The sequence below is a fragment of the Melanotaenia boesemani genome, chromosome 2 (assembly GCF_017639745.1).
Source record: "Melanotaenia boesemani isolate fMelBoe1 chromosome 2, fMelBoe1.pri, whole genome shotgun sequence".
Classification (NCBI taxonomy): Eukaryota; Metazoa; Chordata; class Actinopteri; order Atheriniformes; family Melanotaeniidae; genus Melanotaenia; species Melanotaenia boesemani.
Window position 1 is genome coordinate 34,656,992 of NC_055683.1, and position 20,866 is coordinate 34,677,857.

The 20,866-nt window shown below is 39.8% G+C and overlaps 1 protein-coding gene across 1 annotated transcript in view; it reads right to left on the reverse strand.

Moving 5' to 3' along the window:
- Nucleotides 1–247: 247 nt before the first annotated feature.
- The window catches only part of LOC121628207, a 39,531-nt gene continuing 18,912 nt past the window's right edge, over nt 248–20,866 (reverse strand). Inside the window, exons 12-23 of the mRNA XM_041967177.1 lie at nt 19,218–20,021; nt 12,257–12,346; nt 12,045–12,176; nt 9,362–9,440; nt 9,021–9,222; nt 7,159–8,947; nt 6,896–7,060; nt 6,273–6,446; nt 3,509–3,682; nt 2,623–2,784; nt 1,608–1,654; nt 248–1,520 (exon numbers count right to left, since the gene is read on the reverse strand). Of these exons, the coding sequence (XP_041823111.1) occupies nt 988–1,520; nt 1,608–1,654; nt 2,623–2,784; nt 3,509–3,682; nt 6,273–6,446; nt 6,896–7,060; nt 7,159–8,947; nt 9,021–9,222; nt 9,362–9,440; nt 12,045–12,176; nt 12,257–12,346; nt 19,218–20,021 (4,351 nt within the window). The 3' untranslated portion in view covers nt 248–987. The remainder of the gene's footprint in view (nt 1,521–1,607; nt 1,655–2,622; nt 2,785–3,508; nt 3,683–6,272; nt 6,447–6,895; nt 7,061–7,158; nt 8,948–9,020; nt 9,223–9,361; nt 9,441–12,044; nt 12,177–12,256; nt 12,347–19,217; nt 20,022–20,866) is intronic.

The window sequence follows — 20,866 nt, forward strand, 5'->3', positions numbered from 1 at the left end:
AGCACTTTTCCTGCTGATGCTTTGCTGCTCTCCCTTCTGCTTGCATTTTTCTGTTAATATTCTGATTTTTCTACAAAAGAAATTTATGAGCAATGGCTCCTGGATACTACAAATAGCAGAAGCCTGATCAGTTACTCAGGAGCTACAGCTAACTAGCCAGAAAAAGCCTCCCCTCTCTACAGATGACTATTACAAACTTCTACAGAAGATGACCATGTTGGAAAAAAATGAACACTTTAGGCACATGAGGTTTTTAAAGAAAGTGTTTAATTTTTATATATGTAGCTTATAAGTAAGTAATGAGAAATAAAGCCATACATGAGAAAAATGTTGAATATGAACCAGAGTTAATGATGAAGCAAATACCTATTTAATTTGTATATTGCGGCACCAGAGGTTAGCAACACATAACTTTTACTATAAACTGTTTTTCTTTTTTGTTTGTTTTGTTTTTTTTGTGTTTCTGTTTTTTTCTAATAATATACTCAAAATAAATGAATGAGAAAACCAAAACCAGTGGAACATAAACTAACAGTGGTAAAATGTTATAGACATCTTCATTTAAAAACAAAAACTAGTGGGAAACCAAGGAATACATTGCTTTAGCATAAGGCAAATCCTTATATCCATCCTGCCAAGATGTCTCATCAAACTGTCTTATCCACCTGTGATGTTCCTCCTCATTTTTCAAATACATCCAGTCATTATCATTGAAATTCATAGTGCTATTCTGACCATCTATGCTGCTCCAGCAGCTTTTCTCAGCGCTACATTGTCCACCCCTGCTGCCTTTACCCCATCCAATAGTTAAGAAAGAACTTAAAAGTGACAAAGCATTTTGACAAGCGTGCTTTCTCTAATTTGCTTTGTATTACCGACTATGACCACTTCCTCATCATTAGGGCGTGTTTCAAACTTGCTTTCCTTTTTAAGCTCTGCCCTCAATATAAAGTGGTAACAGGGCTCAGAGGATCAAACTCTTTATACTCAACACAGATACACGGAGGAACCAAATGTTCCAAACAAAAATCCAGGAATCAGAGAATTAGTGAATGTGGCGTTGAAGGTGTGGAGGTGGATCAAGGCATCAGAGGAGACTCTGTAGAAGGACAGAGTTCCAGCAGGACAGTCCACGTACACTGCTACTCTGTTAGAGTCGGTGGAAGAGGAAGAGGAGGAGGAGATGGGTGTAACTCTGTAATTATGCGAGACAGAGTAACCTTGATCAGAGCAGTTCAGACACCAGGACTGATCATTGTATCCAAACACACATTCACTGGTTTTTCCTCTCCTTTTAATGCCTTTGTAACACACTGCTATACGAACATGTCCTCTCCATTCCACCTCCCAGTAGCAGCGACCAGCCAGAACCTTTCCACACAGCACCTCAGTCCACTTAAATCTGTCTGGATGATCAGAATATGACTGATCCTCCTCCACAAGCGTCACTTTTCTATTGTTGTCAGACAGTTTGAGGTTTCTGTTCACTGTATCTGTGTCAATGGTGAGTTCACAGGAATCTGATGGGGAGAGCAAACACAATCCAGCTGAAGCTATACTGAGTCAAAAACGGTTGATAATAAATCCAATGAAAAAAAAACACTTACATTTTCTCAGACCTGATCTCAACCATTGTTCTCCGGCAGGCTCCACCCTGAAAGAATGAAAGAGTGTGAAATTCATATATATATATATATATATATATATATATATATATATATATATATATTCAAAATTTAAAATCTTTATTGTCATTATGCACGAAATTTTGAGGAGTCTCTCGGCTTAGCACATATAAATAAGTAAAAATTAATATGATATAAACAAAAGTTATAAGAACACCTCTATATTTACAGAAAAAAATCCACAACATACAGTAATATTTACAGTGTGGATAAAGTGCATCCTTGTGCAAGGATGGAGGTTTGTGTATGTGTGTGTGTGTGTCTATAGTGTGGGGCTATTGCTTTCACGCCTCTGGCAAAGAAGCTGTCTCTGAGTCTTTTTGTGGTGATTTTAATGTTCCTGCACCGCCTTCCTGATGTTTCACACTGTTGTTTTGAATCTGTTCTCTCAGGGAGCCAGTCCTGGTCAACAGCCCTCATTATTATTAACTCACAAGAGGTCCTGCTTACACAAAAAATAACTTCTTAGAGACCAAACATTTCCTCTTCAATGTGCACACTTGATATCTGTCTTATTAAAATTAATATTCTGGGTCTGTGCTGTGATTCTGAATCAGGAGGCTCCAAATCAGCAGGAACATCAATATTTATAACAATCTATTTTTCTACTATTTATGTTTAAATGTGCCCAAGTGAAGGAAAGGATGTCTTGAACCATCTCTGTATCTGATCCAGGGTGTGAGGACACACAGTATGTTTCCAGAAATGACCGTTCCTTTAACATGCAGACATATGCCCACACTTAGGAAACTCTGACCAACAGATAGTTATCACGGCTGAAGAGGTTGTCCTGGGAGACTCACTCCACAAATATCTGTTGTTTTATTCATATCTAACATAAAGCAGACAAACAAAGCCAAGTGAGGGAAAAGGAAACCGCCTGTGGCTCTTCTTCTTCTGTTAGACATTACTTGTGACTGAGGAAGCCTTTTCATACCTGAGTTTGTTTGGATCCTTCATTGCAGCCATCAGCAGCTTCACTCCTGAGTCTCCTAGATGGTTGTAGCTCAGGTCCAGCTTTTTCACATGGGAAGGGTTGGAGTTTAGAGCTGAGGCCAGAGAAGCACAGCCATCCTTTGTAATCAGACAGCCTGACAGGCTGCAGAAAACAACACATACAGCATAAACTCAGAGAAATCTGCTCTCAAACTAATGCTGAATGTAACTGAATGCTGAGATGAACATTATTAGCTATGCATTTTGTTTGCTCCTAATTTATGACTCAGTTTGTGACAAATGTAACTTTTTTTTTCAACAGTCTCACTATTTGACCCTTTTACACAAATCCTGTTTGTTTAACTTCATGTGTGGTGTTCCTGGGACCCCTTTCTTTTCCTTTTTGTTTGGACCCTCCCCAACCAAATATGTCTCTGCACTGATTTACCCCACTGGTTTTATTGGTTATTTTAATTTATATATCTTTTGTTTATTAAATTCATTTGTTTATTGGAACTACTGTCTCTGCCTCATACATATTGAACCTGGATGCCTGGTGGTAAGTTCAATACCTTGGTGTATTTCCCTGGCTTGAAGCTCCACTCTGTTATTAAAAAATGATCTCAGATTAAAGTGACTGAATCCAAAAAATCTTTTTGTGTTCCTACAAGTTTCTAGTTTGTAAAACTCTTTGAAAACATGAATCAAGGTTTTCCAAGTTCTTCTGGATTCAGGTTTCAGGACAAGTAACAGGTTCAGATAAGATCCTGTGGTATAAGAGGCCTAAATCAGACACTAAGCTGTTTGGTGACCATGCAGGCACCATTCACATGTGTTCTTTTAGCCACGGATAAAAACATTTTAAATCACTCAGTTTGAATCCTAACCTGAGAGTTTCCAGTTTGCAGTTTGGACTGTTTAGTCCACCACACAAGTTCTTAAGTCCTGAATCCTGCAGGTCGTTGTTACTCAAGTCCAGTTCTATCAAACTGGAGGACTGGGAGCTGAGAACTAAGGACAGAGCTTCACAGCTTCTCTCTGAAAGCTCACACGCACTCAGTCTGAAAAAAAAAATTTACAAAGACAAATCAAACATTTATTAGACTTCATGTTGGACATAGACTCAAAGATACAGTGAAATTAATGTTTATCACTAAAGTGTTATAAATGTTTTTACAGCTGTTCAAACTTTTGTCATTGTCACAATTTTGTCACTATTTGTGATTAGGAAAATCTGAGCATTTGATTTCAGTTTACCGAGTGTTCTGAAAAGAAGTTTTAATCTTTGCATTTTTTAATTATTACAGTATTGCTTGAATTGAGTCTTAACATTAAATTTAATTTTGGTAGTTAGCAATAAATAAAGAGACCAGACTCTAGCATGGACTTCACTGTCTTTTTTTCTCACTCTTCTTCTTACACAGCATGGCAACACAGGTCATTGATCAACAGTGACACCTAGACATTGTGAAATAGTAACTGAATACACAACAAAGATCATACCTTATCTACTTTGCCTCTGGAGGACTAAGATAAAACCTACCATTCCTCAGGGATGGTGAAGCCTTGTGAAGCACTGAATCACTTTGACAGGTCTGCAGTGAAATCAATTCATTGCTGAGAAGCTTTTAATGCAGTAAAATAATGACATCTGCTGACTGTTCAGGTGTGACTGATTTGAGATAAAGCATTGACAGGGCTTCATTACTTCATGGTAGGGCTGGATGATATGGCCAGGGGGTAACACCGGATCCTCACTGAGAAAAGTAAAACTACATCACAGTCCCCAAAAGTCTCCAATAATACCATTAAAAGTTGCTAGTCGCTAGAGGGGAATGAAAACAAACAGGACAAAGTCACTAAGTTGGCAACACTGAGCCAAACCACTTCATACCACTGAGTAAGTCTTTCCTATTAACTATTTCGTCTGCAACCAACATCCCCTTTGTTTAACCTGGTAACCTTGTAAAATTCAAATATAAACACTTTGCTTTTGGTTTAACTTAATTAAACACAGGAAAGGATTTGAACAGAGTCTGAACAAAAATGTATTTATACAATGTTAGTTGGCCAGATTTTCATTGCACTCATTCTATTGATGGCTTATTTAGCATCCATCTCACATCCTACTTTTACTGTGAGCTCTTTCCTGCCAGTAAAAGATTTTGACTCTTGTCTTCTCTCTTGCTCTGTTCCTTTCTCTCTCTCTTTTCCTGTCTTCTGCCAATAATGTCCTCTTACATTTCTTTGCTAAACCAGCAACAGTCAGTTAAAAAAAAGGCTGGTGTGTTGATATCCATTTGCTAGCTTGTGATGTGGAGTGTAAAGCAAAACGTAAATGCAACGTCATGTGGCATCCTTTAAGCAAAGTTCTGAAGTGTGGTTTCTCAGCCTCAGGATGCTGCTGGGCAAAAACAGCTCCAGAAATGTGCAAAATAAATGTCACTGTAGCATCAAATGAGTCAGGAACAAAGAATTTAAAGGTCAGAAAGTTACACAGTGCGACTTTAAATAACTGACATTTATAATGTTATAATGTAACATTTAGAATCCACCACTTTATAATTTTCTGTATAAGAAAGCTATGTCATGTCTGGATTTGTTTGGACGCATGATGCCCTTCTTTTTGCTCTGAGGCTCTTATTTTCATGATCTGTGGTGTGAGGCTCAGGTTTTCCAGCCGCCCTGAAATCATCATCTCCTCCAGCTCATGATTAGGGCTGATGCGCTCCACCTGTTCCAAGCACTGCTGTGACATCCCTTCAGTGCCAGATCATCTTGGTTCTTCCCTGCATGTATCCAGCATGTATTATCCTGCCTGCCTGCCAGCCTGATGTTGACTTCATACTTTGGACCTGGATTCCGACTCTGCCTGCCCCCTGTCTGGTACTCTGCTTTGGTTGTTTTTTGGATCACCTGGCTCTTTGACCACTGGCTTGTTTAACAGGATTGGATTTCGGATCACGGACAAATCTATCTGCCCCCAATGGGAACCTTCGGACACTGCCTCTGCGGTCTCCCCCTTATGGTGCTCCCGCCTGCAACCTGTACTCCTCCACTAACCTCTCCTCTGTTCAGCAGTTTTCCTCCCGTACCCCAGCAGTCTCCCTCCCGGCGGCCTTTCTCCAGTCACTGGATTCTACACTCTGCCCCACGTTGGATTACCCACTGCTGGTACGTGAAATCTCAATCCCACTCAATATCCTCATCTGCTGCCTGCTCCCTAACATCTATCTCATGTGTCCACAGACATCTGATCGGAGAAAGACCAGATTGCACAATCATATTATTCACTCTGTACAATAAAGATCGTATACCTATCCCTGGGAAACTGAGTATTTCTGAGTCCAACCATCTGAGACATGACACTTATGTCTGCACAGAAACTGAATTTTGAGTTTAGGATGGTGTTTTTACTCAAACTGTAAGATAAGGCTCTAAAATAATCGCTCTATCCATTTATGCTCCCCATAAACAAATGTTAAAACAAAACAAAACCTGAACTAAGAATTTATAGGTTCGGGTTGTGGGACATGTAAGAGGTTCAGGTGACTTTCTGTAGTAAATCAAACATGCACATCTGTTTGGCAATCATGCAAACATCTTCCTCAGATGTTCAGTCATTAATAAAAACCTAAAAAAAATCCTGACCTGAGAGTTTCCAGTTTGCAGTTTTGACTCATTAGTTCACCAGACAGGTACTTCAGTTCTGAATCCTGCAGGTCGTTGTGACTCAGGTCCAGTTTTTTCAGTCTGGAAGACTGGGAGCTGAGAACTGGGGACAGGGCTTCACAGCTTCTTTCTGAGAGCTTGCATACATTCAGCCTGAAGAAACAATTGCAGAGAAAAAGACAATATATATCATAAAAATGATCAGCCTTGGGGTTGGTTGTAGAATGAAAGACCACCTGTAAAAAGAAAAAAAAATGTTTTATAAGCTTGTCATGCTAAATAGTACTATAGTCCCACCTTGCAATAATCAGGAGTCATCTGTTGTAGTGTAAGAATTTCACCTTTTAAAATGGTTGTAGATAAGCCAAATAAAAGTCTGATTGAGATTAGAGATCTCTTTTTCTAGAGTGACCTAGCCAAGAAGGCAGAACAACCACAAGCTCCCACTGTATTCACTGTATTCAATTACTACAACAAGTGCATACTTTTTAAAACTGATAATACAATTCTGTAATACTGCAGATAACCCACAGACCTGATACAATTTACTGGATCATAGACTGTATGAAACAGAACATGTCACCATACGACAGAACCCTAACCTGAGAGTTTCCAGTTTACAATTTGGACTCTGCAGTCCAACAGACAGCTGCTTCACTCCTGAGGCGTAGATACTCAGGTCCAGTTCTGTCAACCTGGATGATCTGGAGCTGAAAACTGAAGACATAGCTTCACATCCTTCATCTGACAGGGTACAGGTACTCAGTCTGAAGAGGAAATATGAAATTTAGTCAATTTTCACATCTTGTCCATAAGATCAGCAGCAGCAGTATATTTCTGTACATTTCAGTACATCTGTACTTACAGAGCTTTGTTGGAGGCTTTGACCACTGGCAGTAGCCGCAGAAGAACCTCCTCTGAAGTAGAATATTTCTTCAGATCAAACACATCCAGATCTTCTTCTGATGACAGTAAAATGAAGACCAGAGCTGACCACTGAGCAGGAGACATTTTATCTGTGGAGAGACGTCCTGATCTCAGGAACTGTTGAATCTCCTCCACTAGAGAACGATCATTCAGTTCATTCAGACAGTGGAACAGATTGATGCTTCTCTCTGTAGACAGACTCTCACTGATCTTCTTCTTGATGTACTTAATAGTTTCTTCATTGGTCTGTGAGCTACTTCCTGTCTCTGTCATCAGGCCTCGTAGGAGACTCTGATTGGTCTGCAGTGAAAGACCCAGAAGAAAACGGAGAAACAAATCCAGGTGTCCATTTGGACTCTGTAAGGCCTGGTCCACAGCCCACTGATCTACACATTGTAGATTAAGGATTTGAGGAATCTTGGATGTTTCTCTTTCTTCCATCAGGTTGACTCCAGAGTTGATGAAGGTCAGGTGGACATGAAGAGCAGCCAGAAACTCCTGAACAGTCAGATGGACGAAGCTGAACACCTTCTCCTGGTACAGTCCTCTCTCCTCTATGAAGATCTGTGTGAACACTCCTGAGTAAACTGAGGCTGCTGTGATATCGATGCCACACTCTGTCAGGTCTGATTCATAGAAGATCAGGTTTCCTTTCTGCAGCTGATCAAAAGCCAGTTTTCCCAGAGACTCGATCATCTTCATGTTCTCTGGACTCCAGAGTGGATCTGTCTCAGTTCCTCCATCATACTTGACCTTCTTGACTTTGGTCTGGACCACCAGGAAGTGGATGTACATCTCAGTCAGGGTCTTGGGCAGCTCTCCTCCCTCTCTGGTTTCCAGCACATCCTCCAGAACTGTAGCAGTGATCCAGCAGAAGACTGGGATGTGGCACATGATGTGGAGGCTTCGTGACGACTTGTTGTGGGAGATGATCCTGTTGGATTTCTTCTTATCTCTGAACCTCTTCTTAAAATACTCCTCCTTCTGTGGGTCAGTGAACCCTCTGACCTCTGTCACCATGCCAACACAGTCAGGAGGGATCTGATTGGCTGCTGCAGGTCGTGTGGTTATCCAGAGGCGAGCAGAGGGAAGCAGGTTCCCCCTGATGAGGTTAGTCAGCAGCACATCCACTGAGGTGGACTCTGTAACATCAGTCAGGGTCTCATTGTTGTGGAAGTCCAGAGGAAGTCGACTCTCATCCAGACCATCCAAGATGAAGACAACCTGGAACTCTTCAAAGCTGCAGATACCTGCTTCTTTGGTTTCAGTAAAGAAGTGATGAACAAGTTCCACCAAGCTGAACTTTTTCTCTTTCAGCACATTCAGCTCTCTTAAAGTCAGTGGAAATATGAACTGGATGTCCTGGTGGGCTTTGTCTTCAGCCCAGTCCAGAGTGAACTTCTGTGTTAAGACAGTTTTCCCAATGCCAGCCACTCCCTTTGTCATCACTGTTCTGATTGGTTCATCTCTTCCAGGTGGGGGTTTAAAAATGTCTTCTCGTCTGATGGTTGTTTCTGGTCTGTCTGGTTTCCTGGATGCTGTTTCAATCTGTCTGACCTCATGTTCATCATTGACCTCTGCAGTCCCTCCCTCTGTGATGTAGAGCTCTGTGTAGATCTGGTTCAGAAGGGTAGGGTTTCCTGCTTTAGCAATCCCCTCAAACACACACTGGAACTTCTTCTTCAGAGCAGATTTTAGTTTACGTCCACAAACTGCTGCTAAAATTTCTGAATGAAAACAAATAATAAAAAGAATAAATAATCATTTATCCAGCAGCTTCAATCTTTAAAGAAATCCTCTTACTCTGCAGACGCTCAGTCAGCTCTTCCTGCTTCATCCTCTTCAGGAAGTCTACCGTGATCTTCACTAACGCCTCTCTGCTGCTCATCTGCTCATCATCCTCACCCTCCAACACTAAGCAATCTGGATTAACTGCACTCAGAAGTTTCTGAATCTTCTTCAGCTCAGTCTTCACAAAAGTCACAATGTTTTTTTCCAGCAGCTGGAACAGAAAAAAATATGAATGATACAATCAGACTGAAATCATGAAGCCAAACATCAGATCCACTGACAATCCACTGGTCTACAAAGGTCAGCATGGAGATGATGTGGACAGAAGTAGTTGCTGTACGTGTACAGACCATAAATATGGAGTCCAGCTCTGTTTTATGCTGCTGGGCAGACTGACCAAATGGTACCTCTGAGCTCTGTTGGTCCAAGCTGTGGAAGAATCATAGAAAAACATCTCACATTCTGTTACATGGAAAAGGGGCTTTCAGGTTTTATGCAGCTGTTATCAACACGTTTGTAAGGCTTTCCCTCCTTGTTGAAGTACCCTGAAGTAAAGACTTATTCACACAGCTCATGTGTGGTTGAGTCCGACTGAATGGACTGGGCACCTCTCAGTATGATGTGTTTGATGTTTTATGTGAGATACAGCTGATTAACTCTGAAGCTGCTCATCATCAACAATCTGTAAAGTAAGAACTTATAATATTTCAAACAACGTAGGGAGGAAATTGAAGTCAGACAAAGCACCATGAGTAGTAGCTGTTGATGTTGCTGTGTTTGTAGAAAAACTTTCTACTTGCAGAGACTATGGTGCCTGAAATTTAGAAATGTCACAGGTGCTGCAGCTGATTATGGAAGGTAAAGACATCAGGGAAAAGGGCAGTTATTTTTTATCTGATCAGTGGCTGCATTAGATTCCTCTGAACAACTGAACAGAAGCCAAATTAAACAACCTGTGTTGTGTATCAGTTCATGCGACTGAAGCAGATCACTTTGTTGAAAGTCATTCATAAATATTAGAACAGGTCTATTTAATTTGGCCCCATGAGGGCCGTGGTCCTGCAGTTTTTCAATATTTTGCTCTCCAACACACCTCACTCCAATCATTGAGTTTGGTGGTGTCCTGCTCTCTGGGGTGCCTGACTGAAGCATTGAGGTGGGTTTTGATCCCCATTAGGTGGATGTCCGGGGGGGGGGGGGGGGGGGGGGGCGGGTCCTCCTGGGAATTAAGCAGGGCCTCTGCATTGGGTGAGGGTGGGTTACTCCCAGGCTCATGCGGCCCTGCGGTCTGTCCACCTCTGGGTGACTGGCACAGGGTTGGTGTCTGTCGTTCCTGGCCCCCTGGGGCTTCATGGCCGTGGGGCTCTTTGGGTGGGGCCTTTCTCTGCCCTGGTCTGGCTCTGATCTTTGCAGGGACCTGGTTGCATTTGTACGATTACTCAAATCACTTAACACTTTCACAACTGAGATTTTGTCCCCACTTTTAATTACTTGCATGATAATCCTGTCACTAGATCATCCTGTTGGTTGAATCATCAACAACTACAGTTATGTTCATGTTTTTTTCTTTGTGTTTCTGAGCTTTTTTTTCCAGCTTGTCTGCCTTTTTATAAGTGCTCCTGATGATTATCAGCTTTCTTTTTCTTGAAGATGGTGCAGGGGGTTTTCTGTTTTTTCCTGTTTAGATTTTACAGCTGATTCTGTTGCTTTTTGTCTGATGTAACATTTCTCCATTGTATTCTCTTCACTCTCTTTTTTTGTCCCCACCACCCCTGTCAGGTTCAGCATTAATATGTAAATTTAGACTAATTTAAAGATAAATAATACTACTTAAGTATCAAGAGGGGCTTTAAATCCACAAAACTCCACTTGGCAAAGAAATTTTTTCAGCACAACAGCAGTCAGACCACCATTCTGCTTGCTATCATGCTGGAAAGGACAAGTAAAAAAAGTTTCAACTTTTACATTATGATACAGAGAACAACTTACTTGTCAGATCCACATTTCTGTTTGGCTCTGATGGATTAATATAAAAAAAATGAATATTTCATAACAGGTCAGTGTTCAGTAAAGATTTACTGCAGAACACACAACAGGGTCTGCAAATACTGTTTTTTTTTCCTCTCTGAGTGACACCAGAACCGTTGAAGTTGGTCCAGAAAGAATTTTATGGACCCGGTATGTTTCCACCAAAACACTGAAATCGAACTCAGCTAATAATTCTCAGGTCACAGTTTGTGACAGAGACAGATCAGACCTTTTAAAACTGCAGCAGTCCTGAAACCTGCAGCTCAACAGCTGCAAGTGGCTTTTCCACAATGGCTTCAATAACACAAACTGGAAATGATAAAGCAGCAACTAATGTTTTGAAATATAGATTATAACAAATGTAGGTTTTTAGCAGTTTCAGTTTTTTTTTTTTTTTCATGGAATAATTTAACTGAATTTCCACAAAATAATGACACAAAGTACCACTAATATTATTTTAAATCTACTTTTCTTTTCATTAGGTTGGAGAATATGGGCTTTTTAAAACATAATTTTCCACAAATATCTACATCACAAAGAAGAAAATGTATTCTATTTTTTTTTTGTTTTGTTTTTTTTTTTTTTTTTTATGTAAAAGAAATAAAATAGTGATTCCCTATAAATTGATAACAAATTTCCAGATTTTTTTTTTCATTGTTTTGATAAATATCTGTTATAGTTTGTCCTCTTTCAAAAGATCATTAAAGTTTGTGGCTCTACAGTTTTATTTAACTCAGTTTTATTTAATGGCTCTGAATTGTAAAGGTTCCAGACCCTTGTCCTGCTGAAGCTCTGCTTTCGATAACTCTGATGTCTCAACTCACATTTTATCCTCATTGGGCCAGTTTGTAAAACACTTTTTAAGCAAAAGAAGTGAAATACTTTAAATCATGTTTTTTTTTTTCTTTCCACAGAAACATCAATAATAAAAATCAACCATTCTTTCACTTTAATGCACAACATCCACTTTACACTATTAAAACATTTAGCTCGTATTTAGCTCACCTCCTTGCTGCTGAAACTTGGTCTGATTTGAAATTAATAAGAAGATACTTCGACTCATTGCTCTTTAAAGACAAACAGCTGGGCTCAGGTCCAGGTCCAAGTTCAGATTTGGGTTCAGGTTGAGGTTGATTTCTGGAATACAGATGTTTGGTAATGAGTGCTGAGCTCTAACATAGAGACGAGTTAGAAACAGTTACAGATGTTCATCTCACCTCTGAGCTTTGCTCTGGCTCTCATGTTCCTCAAACCGAGGGATTTTAGGGGGAGGGGCTCCTTCCTCTCTGTCCTCACACTGATCCATGCTGCTTAATTCACATCAGCTCACAAACACTTTTACCTTCATCTACAGAGGAGACACAAAATCATTTATCTGTACATCTAGTGAAATCCTCCTTTCAATCATTTGTTCTGTTAAAAGATCAGCTGCTTCTTTTATTGGTTCTGATTTTCTGTCTCACACCAGTCCAATCCAACTTTATTTGTAAAGAACCTTAAATGGGTTTAGGTTTTGTTTTCTTAAATCTGTTGTTGAATTGAAATGAATAAATAAATAAAAGCATGGCAGGACAAAAGTCATCAGTTGAACGCAGTCAGAGGAAACTGCAATCAGCTGCTACCAGGCCATAGAGACATGGAGCTGCAGTCCAGCACACATCCCCATCATGACAACGATGGAGCAACACAGCTGTTAACTTACACTGAACTGATAAACATTTTTGTTTAGTTTGTCTTGACAAGACAAAGAGGATCATAATGTGCAGAATAAATGTAAAATACTTGGACTTTTTATTTTTTATTTTTTTTACAGCAAATACAAACAAACAGCAACATGAAAAAAAAGCTAATTAACATGGATGTAGAGCAACAGTTTAATAGTTTTATTCAGGAGAAGCTGCAATTCTCCACCTGTTAGTGAGCGTTAATGCAGCTTTGATGAATCTGAACTATACTGGAGGACCACAATGCAGTCATGTTTGTTACAAACTGTATTTGTGGAGTCTCAGAAATCATGATAATTACTAAATGAAGCAGAATAAATGGATATATGCAATAAATTGTCTGCAGAATGTTTAAAAAAGGTTACATCCATTTGTCTTTTTATGCTGAGTTGATTTATTATATATATATATATATTTAAATTAAAGTTCCATTCAAAACAACTTCCATTATTGATCAAACTGCTTTTATATAATTGTTTGGTCTATAAAATTTTTAGAATTAGGTATCTGGATATATCCCCAGATGTAAAGGGGATTTTTTCAACAGTATTTAGTAAAAGTAGTAAACATATTACAAGTAAATGTAAAAAGTTCAAATGACTTTTTTAATTGAAGTATTAATGAATAAATGTGTTTGTTTTGACAGCTCTGAGTAACACGGGCAATAAAATACATACAAAACACACTGAGGGTCAAGGACGTGGTTGTAAGATAAAAAGGCATTCTTATGTGAATCTTAACAGACTGACATTTGACATGCAGGTGGATTGTGATCAAGGACATAATACTACAACAAGGAACATAAAAACCTTCCTGACACCTGGTCCTGTAAACATTAAGAGATGCTCAAAGTTCAAGTTGTTCTACAGAGCAGCATTTATGCCTTTCACACATCAACAAAACCAGTTTGACCCAGATCCTGCAGTAGGGAAGTGCTCTATTGGTGGAAACGACACCGATTCCAGGAAATCAAGAAGAAAACAAGAAGCAGTTTGCTTGTGAAGAATTTGAGCTTCCAGCTATAACGCTTGGTAAAGCATTTTTTTCACACTATATGAATTTTATTAAAATTTGTGGAAGTTAATCTGCCAGAATCTCCTCTACTGCTTGTGCAATTCTATTGTAGTTTCAATTATATTGTTACTACAACAATTATTATTCCCACAAATTGTTAAAATGAAACAAAACCACTTCTTGCCCCAAGGATAGAAAAAGATCCAAATCCAACTATTTTTTACATCCATTTTTTAGTGGGGTTGTTTAAGGGTTAAACATCAGCAGATCATTATTTAATTTCTCTTCAAACAGCAGACTGATGAAAGTTTGAACTGAAATCAGAAGTGAGCATATTCTCCAGACATTATAAAGCAGAAACAAACAACAAAGTTGTAACTTACGGTTTGTTGACAGAGTTAAAGAAGAAAAGTCTCAACAGAAAGCCGTACAGGTGAACTTCCTGGAATGATTCAGAGCTCCAGCAGTGATGGAGGCGGGACAGGTAGGAGGGGCAGTTTTATCTTTATAATAAAGACTTGATCCTTTCAACAACAGACTACGCCCTCACTAAATATGTTTTAGCTTAGAAATCAGTAAAATTGTGATTTGAAAGTTTGATATAAAAATAGACATTAGGACCAAATTTCAGCCACTTCTTCACTTCTGGCAAAGTTTCACTGCAGACAGTGTTGAATTTGTCCTCCATGTGGTGGATGGTGGTTAGTTCAAGCAACCATGTACACCTGCTGCTTGTTCTAAAGGTGTCATATGACTGGTAAATGTGGAAAACACCCTTCTATGGTGCCTGAAAAGGACAACCTGTGTAAACAAAAACATAACCAGTGGTAGAACCTGTTACGTCTGTGTTGAGTTTCAGTTTTTGTCAAATGCAAACATACAAAAAAACAGACCATGTTAAACTTCCTTTATAGTTTGTTCCTCACATCTAGAAACAGAAAGTGAATGGTTACATTAAAGAGATGCTGGAATGAGGCAGGAGGAGTGGCGGATATTTGATCCATGAGGTGTCAGTCCTACAAACAAAGGTGTTTCTCAGACCAGAGAAGCAAAAGCAAAACAGGTTGATCAGACATTTACAGCAGTGGTTGGGTCCAAAGATAGAAAGAAGCCAAAGAAACCATGAAAATATCTCAAGATTAACTGCTGTTGAAGTCAAATCTATTGCAGCAGGTAAATAGAGATGGCAAACAGATAAAAGCTGACAAATGCAGCGAGGTGAGGAAGAGGTAGAGAGCCAGCCAAAACAAAAAAGCCTGAGAATTCAGCTTTTCATTCACTGTCTTTATTCAGTCGTTTAAAACTAATGAAAACATTTCCTCAAAATGGTAGACATTTTCTTCAGAGATTCTTTAACCAGATCAGATGTGAAGTTGTTTGGTATAAATTCAGGGAAATGCTTTTGCCTGCATTTAAATCAGCTAGGAAGTTTGGTTTGCATACGAAGCAGGAAGAAGACATGAAAACTTGTGTTCACGGGAGATGTATGTTCATAATTACACCAAAGTACTGAGGAATATTGTTTCATTGCCTATGTTTATGTGCATGATTTTACTGTTATTTACTAACTGTTAACAGATTAATTTATCTGTTTACTACAGTAACTTTACACACTCTGCATTTAAATTTAGTTGGTTGGTATTTATTGTTCTGTGCTGTGAGGGTTAGGGTTTAGATGAGATGACATGTCGAGATGAACCTGAGCTACCTGCTACTCATTTGCATGATTAAGTATTCACACAACACAAATGTCCTCTGTGTTATTAAAACATCCAGTCTGACTGGATTTTCTCCAGTGGTGTTATTGCAGCATAAATACAGTGTTTACATGAAAGTTGTCAGAAGCATTATTATACAGAAACATGTTTATTTAAAACTGAAAGTACAAGGTTACAAATACAAAAGTGACGCTTTTAATAGGATTTTCTGAAGAAAAAGGGAAAAATCTTTTTATAAAGTACATGCTGTGATGAAGTTGATGTTTTTAAGTGTTATGTATGAACGCTGCTTTAAAACCTCTGCTTCCTGGGCCTGTTGCACAAAACCAAGATAAGGGATTAAACCAGGATATTTTGCTCATCCTGGATGAACTCATCCGCGAGCCGGTTTCACAAAAGCGGGAAAATGGAAAGTGGGATATGTTGTGGCATAGGTTACCATGGAGATTTGTCCTGTGGAGCTAGCCTGCTTCAGACCAGGCTAAGTTCCAAGATTTATTTATTATTTTCCTTTATTACAGTCAGCAGTTACCACAAATGGAAACAAATATTTTTTCTACTGCCCGCTACACATTGTTATCACATTCAACTAGACCCGCTGTCATTATTTAACCATTTTAGATAAATGATTTTACAATCATTAGATAATTTACACAAAGAAATGAAACCATGAGATCCATTCAAAACTGAAGTTATATAGTGCCCTCCAAACTTTTTAAGCCACGACATCCAAGATTACATGCACTGGTGTTTGGAAATGACTTTTTTTTTTTTTTTTACAATGATCTGGCCCCAAGTTTGAGAGATAGAAAAGATCAAAAGCACAGCATCAATGCACAATTTTCAACACAATCACAAAGGTCTCTCTATAATACACCCCTCATGTCTGCACACTGAAATAAATGCAGGACAGATCCAGACGCAACTAATTAACAGACAAATGGATGCAGTAGCCTCCCTGCACACAGTGTACAGCACACACATCATAACAGTTCTAATCTGTTTAAAATGACACTAAATCTACGGCCTTAAAAACCTAAATTGAAAGCATGCACATTAACTAAAATAATGGCCACATTGTGGAGGACAGCACATGCCACCGTGATGTCCCATGTCCAGCCTGGGCTGATCCTTAAGTGGCGAAGACATTGAAAGCATGTCTTCAGGAGGCCAAAGGTCATTTCTATCCATGCCCTTGTCATGACATGGGGATTATTACATGCCTGCTGTGCTTCCTGAGGGTCTGGACAATAACAAAATGTTGTGTGGTGAAATTATTTCCAGTTCACAAAACCTCCTAATGGGCACCTGAAGGGAATTTACTTCAATTTGATGATTTATTGAAATTTATGTCCATTGTTGATAAGATAGGAATTATTTTCTCTCACAGATGACAGACTTATTTTCTTTGACAGGCTCCAGATTAAAAAAAACACATAAACAAACAAATTGTTCAGAGTGCTGATGGTGGTGGGACTGAAAGATTTTTGATATATATTTTTCCTTTGTAGCTGCAACCTGATGGTAGAAATAGGAAGGATGGATACAGGGGGTGTGTGGGGTCCTGCGCATAGGCTGTGCTTTCCTGGTAACTACGTCAGTGTGGAGGTCTGTGAGTGGGGTTTGGAGGGATCTGATTATTTTGCTGGCCTGTCTTATTATCCTGGAGAGTTTGGTTTTATGTTTAGTGGTGAGTGAGTGGTACCAGTTTACCATGTTGAAGGTTATTATGGATTCTATAAGTGATTTGTTGACCAAAATCAGTGTTTCTTTGCTGACACTGAAAGACCTGAGTTTTCTCAGCAGGTGGAAACGCTGCTAAGCTTTCTTGTAGATGGAAGTGACATGACTACTGAAGCTCAGGCTGAGTCAGTTTTAAGTCACCAAGTATTTAAAAGACTCCACTTGCTCCACCTGCTGACCATTAATGGTGCTGCACCCACAGCACAGCTCCTTGGTTTTTGTGATGTAAAGCAGGGAAGCTTTCTTGAAAGGTGCTAACTAGTGTGTTGACTATCATATGGTAGTCAGACAGTGCATTTGTTTTGTCACATAAGCCACCAAAGCCAAATCATTGGCATACTTAAAAAACGTCATTCCTTCACTGCCACAGGAAATGTTATTAGTGTAGACAGAGAACAGGAGATAAAACACATCCTTGGGGGATTCCTGTTTTTAAAAATGGTTTGGTAGATTTAAAACCATTAACCAGCACTTGTTGCGGCCTGTCCTGCAGGAAGCTGTTAATCCACAGGACTGGTGCTGGGTGAACCTGTAGCTCCACAAGTTGGTGCATTAAAATGTTGATGTTAACACTGTTAAATGCCGAAGAAAAGTCGAATCCAGCTGCTTCCCCACAGTATCCAAGAGTGAAGCATACATCCTTCACTCCACTCTTGGCCTTATAGGCAAACTGGAGTGGATCCAGCTGGTCTGCCACTATGCTTAGAGGTGGGTGCACACAACTCTCTCCATACATTTACATTAGACAGATGTTATGACAATGGGTCTAAGGTCATAAAAGTCTTTAGCATGTGACGTGGAGTAGCTGGAAGAGCTTGATGAAAACTCCACCTAGCTGAGTAGAACAGCTCTTAAGCACCCATCATGTGAGCTTATCAGGGCCCGAGGCTTTTTGTGCATTCACTCTGCTAAAGACGGAGGTAACCAGCTTCTCATGTAAGATGAAGGCCTGGAAAGATGGGCTCAGGATGGGGGACTGGTAAAATAAAGGTTAATAAAATGTAGGTGCAGTCCAGTGAGACATTGAAGAAACAATGAGTCTCCTAGGATGACTGGTAACACTTGTTCTGTAATTAATAATTTTTCTAACCTGGAGTCCTATGAAATCCTCTTTGATGTTGCAGATTCTTCTGTAGTCAGGAAAGAAGATAAAGACTTCTGATGGTACTTTAAAAGCCTGACACACATCATTTCACTCACATCTGCATCAGATTCACCTGCAGTTTCAATGGATGCATAAATCAGAAAACAACTGTGGTTTAAGAGATGTTAATTATGTATTCCCTGTAGTTTCCCTGTATGTCCCTGTTTTATTACCGTGGTGATGTTCTTCTTCTTTATGTAGTTCTTGACGTCTTCATACGCTTCTCATTTTTCTTGTCATAAATCTGCTGTTCTATTCTTAAATTGAAATAAACTCTTAATAGGGTAATGACAGCATTAGAAGCTAATTTATTGTTTTAAGCTCTAAATCAGGGGTGGCCAACCAGTCAGAGACCAAGAGCCACATTTTTTACTGTGTTACCGCAAAGGGCCACATCCGACACATGGGCACACATGAACATCACCTGTTCCTTCCTATGACACACACACACACCTCTGCTAAGTCAGATTGATTCTAAATGTCACACACCAACATAATGAGAGAAATTTATTCTTACAGTACTAAGAGCACAGGCCAGTCATTTTCAACAATGAACATTGTGTGCTTTTTCTCACACACAAACTCTCACTTCAACCAAGTCCACAAATAAAAATATAATTATTTACAATAGCGTTTTTCTTTTACTATGCATGTTGCTTAGTGGGACTTCTGGCATTCCTTGCCTTGAACAATTCTCTTCAAATCTGGCTTGTATTCTGTTGTTGCCACTCGAAGCAATTCTTTCACATGGGTGTCAGTCAGAACAGATCGATGCTTTGATTTCACGTGTTTCAGGGTAGAAAACACAGACTCGCAAACGTATGTTGACCCAAACATTGACAGTATCTTAAGCGCAGCCCATTTGACATTTGGGTATTTTTCCATTGGCACACTTTTCCAAAACTCGATGGGCCCTTCCCTTAGAGCAGGTTTCAGTTGGTCCTCCTCACAAAGATCAATCATCTCTAACTCAGCCGCTGCCTCATCTGTGACTAGCGGGGCTTTCAAACAGTCTGTCTCCACATTAAATGGGTCAACGAGGAACGTAATCTGTGGCCTTTTCAGTTGAAGATCATGGAACCGTGTCACAAAGCTTTCATGCAGGTTTCCAACCAGTGTTGCATATCTGGCTCTTTGCTTATTCAGCGCGGCGCTGGTGACTTGCCCGCTGGCTTTTAGCAGAGTGGGAAAATGCGTTAAATCTCCCTTTTGAATGTGCGCCTTGAACAACTTCAGTTTGTTGACAAAAGCAAACACACTTTGCACCAGGTCAGGCAGCATTTTTAACTTACCCTGCAGGGTCAGGTTCAGTCTGTCCAAGTGACACAGCATGTCGACCAAAAAGGCCAGATCCATAATCCACTTGAGGTCCGAGAGCTCGGGATAGTCCTTGTCCTTCTCTTCCATGAACAGTTTCACGGCATCCAAAAGCTCAAAGAAGCGAGAGAGTACATGGCCTTTTGACAGCCATCTCACAGTGCAGTGCAGCGGCAGGTCACCTGGAAGCCCTTGGTCCAGCTCAGCGATGAGATTCTTGAATTGCCTGTGGTTAAGCGCATGTGTGCGGATGTAGTTGACGATTTCCATCACTGGCTTCATGACGTTGTCTAAATTCAATGATTTAGACACAAGTTGCTCCCTGTGGATGATGCATTGAAAATTCCAAAACTTGGGAAATGTTTGGTCAGCTTTGCACAGCCCCACAAGCCCGTTCACAGATCCGATCATGGCTGGTGCTCCATCCGTGGCTATTGCAGTTAGTTTCGGTATGGGCAGATTTGCTTTCACAAATGCAGCCATCATTGTTTCTTTCACATCTATGCCACGGGTTCTGTCTTTTAATGCCACAATATCAAGGAGGTCTTCTTTGATAACACAATCGTTTGACACTGACCGTGCACATATTGCCAACTGAGGCTTGTCTTGTATGTCACAACTCTCATCCAATGCGACACTAAAATACTCACATGCTTGAAGGTCAGAGTGCAACTGTGATTCAATAGCCGTGTTAATGTCCGATATTCTGTGTTCAACAGTGTGGCGGGACAGTTGGATGTCGGTTACCATGCGTTTTAGTTTGTCGTTTTCAGGAAACAAGATTTCAACAATGTCACTGAGGCATTTTTTAACAAACTCCCCTTCATTGTATGGCTTTTTTGCCCGTGCAATGTTCCAAGCTAGTTGATACGATGCAAGCGTTACAGTTTCTGAGTGCTTTGTAATTTTTTTGAAAAACTGCATTTGCTTTTCTGCCTGACTTTTCAAAGTGACCAACTTGTGCTTGCGAAGTTCAGTCCCTTTTGGAAATTCCTGGTCGATGTTAGCATGGAGTAAGCTGAAGTGGCGCTGAAGATTTGAAGCTTTGAAATGCGCTAATGACGCCTGACAAAGAAGGCAGAATGGCTTGCCATTACGTTCAACAAAAAAATATGAACTCTCCCACTCTGTTAAAAACGTCCTGTGTTCATCTTCATATTTTCGTTT